Genomic DNA, 10188 nt, shown 5'->3' with positions numbered 1-10188 from the left:
GAATGTACAAATAAATTGAACATTTGATTTCTAGTTCTTACCGGATCAGATGGATTACCTATCACCAATTCATGTGGATGTGATTTTCTACATCTGTAGTTGGAGCTAGTTGGAACGATTTCAGCAACTGTTTCAGTTGGTAACAGAACATTTATTTCAGTTTCAGTTGCAACATGAAACGTCCACTACTTTTAACTTCAAAATCCTACTAAATTTGTTTTTCATACTTAATTTGGATCTCCATCATTTAAAATAACTTCATATTTTAATAAATCAAAATAGTTTAACATTAAAATCTCAAATGCATAAAAATCTCTAAATCGTCAATTAACATAATTCGACTACAACATTTTACATGTTCATCCTAACTTCAAAATAAAGATAAAAGTATCAAATAAATTCATTAACAAAAATCTTTAAATCATTTAACTATCAAGCTAATGCGGAAAATAAATGTCCCTCGAGAGTGTACTGCCGGAGTCGATCAACTCAAGCGTCAGCACCTCCCTCAATATCATCATCACATGCAGCATTCAAACTTAATGAGTCTAATGATTCAGCACGTTCTAAACAGGAGTAACAAATAATACATATACAGGCACATGCATTGAAACCATAATTTTATTTAAAATAACTTTTAAGCATAAATAAATCGTAAAACTTTTAATCATTTATCATATTGGGTGAAGTTTGATCCTTGAAATTGACTAGCCTTTTATACTCTGGTCGACTGATCAGTATTAGCTCACCATTCCGCATAGGGATGTGCACTAGGCACCGACGTAAAATGGAAATACGATCGTTGGGCTCCATCTGGGGCCTTGTCCTGTAAATGGGCTCCCTTTGGGGCCTTTTTCCTCACGATATTCCCAAAAATCATATATCATATCTTTTATATCACAGTCAATTAACATCTCTCAAAATATTATCTTTTTTTTTCCTTTTTAAATCATAAAATATAACGACTTTCCAAAAACAGCATTTTTACAGTAAAAATTGCACAGCTTTACCATAAATCATAATATCTCATATTTTCATCAAAACCATCATAATATATCATTTAACATGCGTTATGACCCTTCGGGACACTGCCAACCCTTTTCGTACTACCCAGGTGTAAAATGATCGTTTTGTCCCTAGACGTAAAATTTCTTGATTTTGACTTTTTCTTACTTTCATTGACTCTAGACCATCCCAAATAATTATTTAAGCTTAAATTCAATTTTTTTATATTTTTATTTAACCTAAATTCGAGGCTTTCAATTTAATTTCCTATTTACTAATTCGTGAAGCGTTTAATTCCCGAATTAATTCCAACATTATTATTTTATTCTTAAACTTTAAACATAACCTTTTTATTCTTAAAATTCCCTTATGAAACATGAACTGACCCTCGTGGACCATGGCTCGAACCCTTTCCCCGTAAACTCGAAATTTCGAACCCTAGCTCGCCCCCCATCGAGCCATGGCCCAAATCCATCGAGCCACCACCGAGCCACCTAGGACAAGACCTAACCCTGACCCCACTGGACACCCCTTGGACCACGCACGAGCCCGACAGCCCACGCGAGAAGTCCCTGCGCACAGGCCCTCACAGCCGTGGCCCTCTCTTCAAATTTCTTGGAGCCACCATGGACCCAACTGCCCCAGCCTCTGTCCTGACCTTTGACTATTCTCCCTAGACCTTACTGGACCAGCCTATACCATCCTAGCCCATGCCGGAAGCACTACCCTCAGCAACAGCCCACAACTCGCATGGGAAGAGTCCATTCGATTGTGGACCCTTCCCTACCGGCCGCCCTTGGGTCCTAGCCATGCTAGGACTCTTCCTAGCCCTTATTCACGTCCAGTACGACCCCTGGCCTAAGCTATGGTTGAGCCGCATGCCCCTTTGCCCTTAATCGAACCCTTACATAGAATTTTTCCAAGAAAACCCTAGCCTCTAACCATCAGCTATGCATGGACCCTCCTAGCTCTTGTCCAGCCCTCGTCTCATGCCTAAACGGCACTACTTCAATCTCTTAAATGTCCTATGTTGGCAGCGTACTCGTTAGAAATCATAACACGTTCATATACACGTAAATATCTTCCAAAGTTGAAACTAATCGTCAAAATGATAAGAAATTTTAACTCCCATATTTTCGATGCAAAAATACATAAAAAAATACATACTATGATTTGAATGTTGCGTGAAAGAAGTTTAGAATTGTGCCTTTGCGTTTTAGGACGCTCGAATATATGATCGTAGGCGTGGAGTCTGAAGAAGATCGAATGGGTGACGAAGACTCCTTGTCTTCTTCCTCTCCAATATTTTGAATTTTAGTGTGTGTACAGTGTGTGTTTCGATATGTTTAGAAAAATACCTAGGATTCCTTTTTATAAATTTTAATTCGCATGTTAATTGGCTTGTGTTTTGGGCCTTTGAGTTTAGGAGAAATTGGGCCTACTTATCCAAGGTAAATTAGGCCCAATAAAACCTATTTAATTGAAAATTTAAAGTTTATAAAAACTAGTTTTCAAAAATAATACTTTTGATATTTTAAAAGTCTCTCGTTTGCCCAAAACGGGTTTTCCCGGATAAAATCGAGCTCGTCTCATAAAATAATTTGAACTATAAAATTTTTTTAAAAAATTAATCATATTTAATCATATTAAGAAGTCTTGAAAATATTTTTTGAAAAATATTTATTTTGTCTTGGTCGTCTCCGGTCTCCTTTCCCTGGCATATTATCGAATATTCGGATAAAATCTACAATTTTCATGAAATCAAGCCATTTAATCATCCAATCATACATTTAATCATATAATATGCATCATGCAAGAATTTAAAATCAATTAAATAAAATAATATGTAATTTAATTCATTTGCATGCATCTGGTTTACATAAGTTGCCTTTTTGGATGTAACACAACAGTTTCAGTTGGTATTTTAATATCGTCGCGTTGTTGCACTAATTGATTGTTAGGAACAACTTCATGTTCAACTGTTTGATCCAATATTTCTGGTTCTGGTGTTTGAAAGATATTTCGATGGATGTGAACTTCTTCTTCACTATCATCTTCCAAACTGATATCTGTAAAGCGATCATTTAGCTCAACTCGATCAGTTGGCTTATCAGTTAGTGCAGATTAATCAAATACAACATGAATTGATTCCTCTACATTTAAAGTACACTTATTAAACACTCTATAAGCCTTGCTAACTGATGAATAACCCAGAAATATTCCTTCAACAGATTTAGCATCGAATGTTTTCAGATAATTTTTGCTATTATTATGAATAAAACATCTGCAGCCAACTATTCTGAAATAGGACATCACACTTTTCTGTCCATTCCAGATCTCATACGGTGTTTTCAAATGATTTTTATTAATCATTGAAGTATAACACAAAGTGTTCACTTCTTCTGCCCAAAATCTTTGAGATATACCAGAATCAGCAAGAATTGTTCTAGCTGCTTCTTTAAGAGTTCGATTTCTTCTTTCTGCTACACCATTTTGCTGCGGTGTTCTAACTGCTGAGAACTCATGCTTAATTCCAGTATTTTCTAAAAATTGAGAAAGATTTTGATTGACAAATTCAGTCCCTCGATCAGACCTTATTCTGTCAATTCAACTGATTTTTCATTTAATAATCTTTTGAAAATCTTAATCAGTTGTGCAACATTTTGATCTTTTGATTTGAGAAAAATAACCCAAGTAAATCTTGAAAAATCATTAACAATTACCAAGGTGTATTTCATTCCCCCTAAACTCATGACTGGTATAGGAACAAAAAGATCCATGTGCAATAGTTCTAAGCATCTGGAGAAAGATTTACTACCCTTGTTTTTGAACGAAGATCTTGCTTGTTTACCAAACTGACATGCTGAACAAATTTTATCTTTTGAGAAATCAATTTTAGGCAATCAGTTACAAGATCATGATTACTCAGATGATCTATGAATTTGAAATTCAAGTGGTTCAACCTTTTATGCCACAACCAGTTTTTAGAATATTTTGAAGCTACAAAACAAACTGGTGCATTAGGTTGATTAGTCCAACTTACCTTGTAAGTGTTACCACATCTATTTTCAGTAATGATAATGTCATCAGTTGAGTTCTTAATTGTGCATGTGTGTTTGTTGAATTGAACTGAAAACTTTTTGTCACATAACTGACTGATGCTAATCAAGTTATACTTCAGATTGTCAATGAGTAAGACATCATTAATAACAATATTACTATGGATAAGCTTACCCTTACCCACAGTTCTAACTTTTGAGTTGTCTCCAAAACTGATGTTTAGACTTACTTTCTTCGGCCAACAGAACTTCATGTTTCTTTTTGAATGATCTGTTATCATTCTTGTCTCTTCTTTTGTGCTCAACTGACTTCTTTCCCTTTTCAATTGAATATCGATTGTTCTTCTTTGGCTTAGGACAATCACCAATGAAATGTCCTGTTTTGCCATAGTTGTAGCAAGAATTTGGCTCTTCCTTAGAGGTGTTCTTTTGATATTGTCTTTGGAATGAACCTTTATTTCTTCTCATGAATTTTCCAAAATTTTCGACAAATAATGACATGGCGTCATTACTCAACTGTTCTACAGTCTTTTCAGCTAAACCAGTTGGTTTCTGTTTCATGGCACTGAGAGCAGCTGTAACTGGTGGTGTTAAAGGTTCTCTTTCTTTCGTTTATAATTCGAATTCATAGGCTTTAAGATCGGCAAACAAGTCGTGTAATTCTACCTTGTTCATGTATTTTGATTCTCTCATAGCCATCGTCTTATATCCCATTCTTTGGGAAGACCTCGAACAACTTTCAACGCAATTTCTTTATTTTAATACACTTTTCCAAGTGCATTCAGTTCATTGATGATACTGCTGACTCGTTCATCATATTTATTCATTGACTCTCTAGTTTTCATCTTGATGTTATCAAATTTTTGTATAGCAACTGAGATTTTGTTCTCTTTTGTTTGCTCGTTGCCTTCGTATAACTGGATCAGTTTCTCCCAAATTTCTTTGGCTATTATGCACATCTTGATCTTACTGAATGTGATTTTGTCCAATGTTTTGTACAGAATGTCCTTTGCGGCATTGTCCAAATTGGCTTTTCTCTTGTCTTCAGCTGTGCATTGTTTTCTTTGTTTTTCAATATGACGTATCACATATCATCGTCTTGTGTAGCTAAATGAGCCTGCATTGTGATCTTCCAGTCATCGAATTACTCTCTTGAGAACATGGGGATTTTATTGAAAGACGACATGATGATTAGATGAATGGATAGTAAGTATTCAAAAACAAGATTGACAACCGCTCTGATACCAGTTGTTAGGATCGATTTGACGGGTGAAAGTGTTTAGAAGGGGGGGTTGGATAAAAACTTCAAGATTTTCAAATCGTTTCGATAGGGTGAATCATTTTAGTGATAAACTGAATTCGAGAATCTTGTTATCAATGTCAATCAGTTAACTAATTTAGTGCGGAAATAAACTGACTGATAGATTGAATACTCAAAAAATAATTTAAACAATGAACATCCAAGGAAAATGAAAAATGACTAATTAAAATGTTTTAATGGCATGAATTAATTATGATATGCATGATTACATGTTTAAAAAAAAGGTTTATTGTTATAATGAATATAAATGTGTTTTAAAGGTATTCGAGATGTGATCGAGGAACGGAGACCGAGGGCTGAAAAAAGAAAAAAATATTTTTATTAAATAATTATTTTTAATTATTTAAAATATGGTACATGCTATATGATATTTTTGAAAATTGGGTGTTCTGGGGTAATTTTATACGCCGAGATGTATTTTTAAACGGTATTCGATTTTCGACAAAAATATGAACATTTTAAGAACTCTGCAAATATTTTCACAACTTTTTCTAAATAAAATATTTTAAATATTATTTAATTGGTTTAATGGGCCTAGTATACCATGTTGATGAGCCTAAGCTTGTACTAGGTGTTTTAATTAAATAAAAAAGCTAGCAAACCCTCCTCAAAACCCTTATATCACACGCCCCATCCTTCTAATTAATTATTGAACTCTCCCTAGCAGCAAACACATGCACACACACGAGATTTTGAGGAGAAAAAGCCACAGTTTTGAGGAAGAATTCAGCCTAGGGTATCTAAGTCACCGTTATTCGCGTCACCAACTCGTTTTCGTGCGTAATAAACGCAAAGGCACGCCTTAATCTCTTTTTTCTCAAATATCACACCATATTATTGATTTGAAGCATGTTTGCATCTAAAATATGTTCACCATGTATTTATTTCGTTTTTTGACATGCCATGATCAAGAACTTGTGTTTGTGTGATTTGAAACTCATGTATATGTTGCATAAAGAGGCTGCCATCCTGGGACAATAATAACGGACAAGTTTAAGAGGGTTTAAGGGCCTAGACAAGCTGATGCAAGGTGAAACATCTACTAAATTTTTTTAATATATCATAAACTCGAATATTACAAATAAAATAACTTAACATTTTCATAAATCATAATAATTTAACATTTGAATCTAAATTGCTGAAAAATATCCATAAATCATCAACTAATCAAAAATCCTACTCGACCTTTAAAAAGATCAACTAACATAAAATTAAAGCATAAAAATCTCTAATAAAATCATTAACAATAATCCTTTAAATCTTTTATCTATCTATCTAGTGCGAAAAATAAATGTCCCTCGAGAGTGTACTGCCGCACTCTAACTACTCAAGCGTCAGCGCCTCCTCAAATCATCAAATTCTGCATCATTCAAACCTAGTGAGTCTAATGACTCAGCACGTTCTAAACATGAGTAGCAAATAATATATATACAATCACATGCATAAAAATTATACTTTTATTTAAAATATTTTTAAGCATAAATAAATCGTAAATCGTAAAATCATTTTTTCGTATTTTCAATCCTTTATCATTTTGGGTGAAGTTTAATCTTTAAAAGTGACTAGCATTTATCTCTGGTCCACTGATCAGTCTTCAGCTCCAATTGGCCCATGGAGGCGGGCACTAGGTTCCGCCGTGGAAATACGATCGTCGGGCTCCCTCTAAAGTCTTCTCCCGTAAACGGGCTCCCTCTGGGTCTTTTCCCTCACGACATCCCCACAAAGTTGTAAGTTCACCGTTCCTTCTTAAAATGGATCCCCCACATATCCTCTATCGTTTTTCATAGTCAATTCACATCCCTTAAAATATTTTTCATTTTCTTTTAAAACCGTAAAATATCATAACTTTCCGAAAATAAAATTTTAACATTAAAAATTGCACAGTTTTACCATAAATAAAAAAATATCATATTTTCATAAAAATCATCATTTTAAATCATTTAACATGCATTATGATGCTTCGGGACGCTGCCAAGATTTTACGTAATTTCCAAGTGTAAAATGATAGTTTTGCCCCTAGACGTAAAATTTCTCGATTTTGACTTTTTTTTACTCTTAATGACATGGGCTTATCCCAAATAATTATTTAAACTTAAATATTATTTTTCATAATTTTATTCACCTTAATAAGAGGCTTTCTATTTAATTCTCTAATTAATAATTCATGAGGAGTTTAATTCTTGAATAAATTCAAACTTTAATATTTTCTTCCCATACTTTAAACATAGACTTTTTATTACTTAAACTACCCTTTTGAGCCATGAACCTCCCCCGTGGACCCATGGTTCGAATTTATTCATTAATTTTTGCAATATTGAAAATTAACGAAGACCACCGAGCCATCTCCCTATTTTGTCGAGCCACGATCGAGCCACCTCGTGCCAGACCATAGCCAAACCATCTAGGTACCCTCTTGACTAACCGTGACCCTTAGAACCAGCCCCTAGCTTGCGTACGAGCCCTGAAACCCGGACATAAAAGTTGTGCGTGAGCTTCCTACCTTCGCTAGGACTCTTAGCCAACTAAAACTCTCCTATTCGAGCCACCACCTGACCCTCACTGACCTTGGACCACGCCCAGACCCAACCAAGCCCAACCCAGGCCCTTGAACCCATGCTGCGAGCCACCTGCTTCAGAAACAAGCTGTGCGCACGAACTCCCTTGCTGTGGTCGAGCCATCAGCGAACCACTCTGCACCAACACATGACATGACCCCTGACCACTTCCCTTGGACCTAGATGCACTAGACTGGCTCGCACACAGGCCAGCCGCAAGCATCCCCTCTCCCGAACCAAACCCATGCGTGCGTGGGGGAGAGTCCTATTTCACTAGGACTCTTAGGACTCTTCCCTAGCAAGTCCTTGGAATCCCTAGCCACCCCAGGACCCAACCTAGCCCTAGACCGAGACCAACCCTGATCCTGGACTAGCCCTGGCCGCTCCCCATGTGACCATGCAAGCTAGCCGAGCCACCTTCCCAATTATGATGCTAGGAAACCCCCCCCCCCCCCCCCCCCCCACCTAAAAGAATTTCGTCCTCGAAATTTTCCTTGTCTTTATAATTTCAAGGTATAGACTCCCTTATCCACTTCATACTTAACCCTCTAGCTAATTTTTATTTTCTTTTCGGTCCCCACAATCTCGAAAATCGTATTACTAACCCAAAAATTCCCAATCGTCTCCTAAATCCAGCTCCAGTAGTGCATGCACCCTATTTTTCTCTAAGTTCTTCATTAATCCAATCAATTCCCTTAACCAATTTTAACATTTCATGCAATAAAAACATCGTAAAAATGTTAAACTGCTAGGTTACCTAGAAATCAGTGTTGTGTCGGCTCTGCCTCAGCCTCCTCAGTTTGCATCACTTAGACCCTTTTAGCAGTGAGTTGCTTGAGCTTTGGGCCATCCCCAGCCTTGTGTCCCAACTCTCCACACTTGAAGCACTTGTAAGTGACCCACCTGCACTTGCCATAATGTTGACGTTTGCACTCCTTGCACAATGGTTTCTCATCAATCTTCGGAATGTTCCCTTTAGGTGGTTGTCCTTGTGGTTTTTGTGGTTTCAGTTGATTAGGTGGTCCCGTATAAGGCTTCTTATTTTGCTGACTAGCTTGCTGAGCACGATTTCTCTTTCGATGCATCTCCCAATCAATGTCCTTGAGTGACTGCTCGGTTCTAAACTCTTTGGAAATGACAGTAGTATAAACAATAGGATCGCCGAGATTCACATCACGAAGGATTGTCGGCCTCAAACCATCTAGAAAATGTCGTAATTTTTCCGCCGCATCATTAGCAATCAAGGGGACAAAATGACAACCCCTATCAAACTTCTGCACAAACTCGGCAACAGACCAATGCTCCTGATGGAGACTCATGAACTCTCTTTTAAGCCTAGAACGAACATCAGAAGTGAAGTATTTATAATAGAACACCCTCTTGAAATCTTCTGAAGTTAAAGTCTCTAAGTTCACCCCTCGCTCTGCTCCCTCCAACCATAAGGAAGCTTCACCCTTCAGTAGATAGATGGTACAACGAACTTGGTCAGCATCCACCATATCCATGTAACGAAAAATAACCTCTAAAGATCGAATCCATCCCTCAATAACGAATGGATCAGTAGTGCCATTAAAATCCTCGGGGTTCATCCTCCTAAAACGCTCATATGCATCCTCCGGTCTAACCCTCGCTCCATTTCCTAAGTGTTGCTCTAGTAAACGTGTCATACCGGCTAGTACACGGGCACTAGCATCTTGATTAGGTGGAGGTTGTGGAATCTCCTCCTCATATCTATCCTCACCAATACTACGCAAAATCATTCTAGGAGGCATATCTGTATACATCGTCCAAACCACGTAACCAACATGCTTTTAATCTTTTACCTGCAGCATGCAACTAATATTTATATCATGTATTATAAAAGCATTTTATTAGAATTTTAACATATAAAGCAGTAAAAACTCACATATTTGAGGCGTGACTTCTTGAGATTCTCGGAGTGACAATACACAATCCTTTGAGGAACCCTGGATCTGATACAAACTGAAAAGTCCAATAAATTTTTATATATATATATATATCCAAAACTCGAAAATTACTAATAAAATAACTTAACATTTTCATAAATCATAATAATTTAACATTTGAATCTCAAGTGCATAAAAATATCTCTAAATCATCAACTAACCAAAAATCCTATGTCGATCTTTAAAAAGATCAACTAACGTAAAATTAAAGCATAAAAATCTCTAATAAAATCATTAACAATAATCCTTTAAATATTTTATCTATCAATCTAGTGCGGAAA

The 10188-nt window shown here is 36.3% G+C and overlaps 1 protein-coding gene across 1 annotated transcript; it reads right to left on the bottom strand.

The window, feature by feature from the left end:
- Positions 1–8749: 8749 nt before the first annotated feature.
- Positions 8750–9724, bottom strand: LOC142504947 (uncharacterized). Its single transcript, XM_075617784.1, has one exon. It carries the CDS (start codon positions 9722–9724, stop codon positions 8750–8752), a length of 975 nt encoding a protein of 324 aa, XP_075473899.1.
- Between the last annotated feature and the right edge of the window lie 464 nt (positions 9725–10188).

Source organism: Primulina tabacum, chromosome 10, assembly GCF_025594145.1.
Source record: "Primulina tabacum isolate GXHZ01 chromosome 10, ASM2559414v2, whole genome shotgun sequence".
Lineage (NCBI taxonomy): Eukaryota > Viridiplantae > Streptophyta > Magnoliopsida > Lamiales > Gesneriaceae > Primulina > Primulina tabacum.
Note: the sequence above shows the minus strand (reverse complement) of the source record. Positions and strands in the feature narration are given on the sequence as shown.

Bases quoted from the DNA above. Each gene is read 5' to 3' on its own strand.
- LOC142504947 (XM_075617784.1), bottom strand. From the start codon at position 9,724: ATGTATACAGATATGCCTCCTAGAATGATTTTGCGTAGTATTGGTGAG.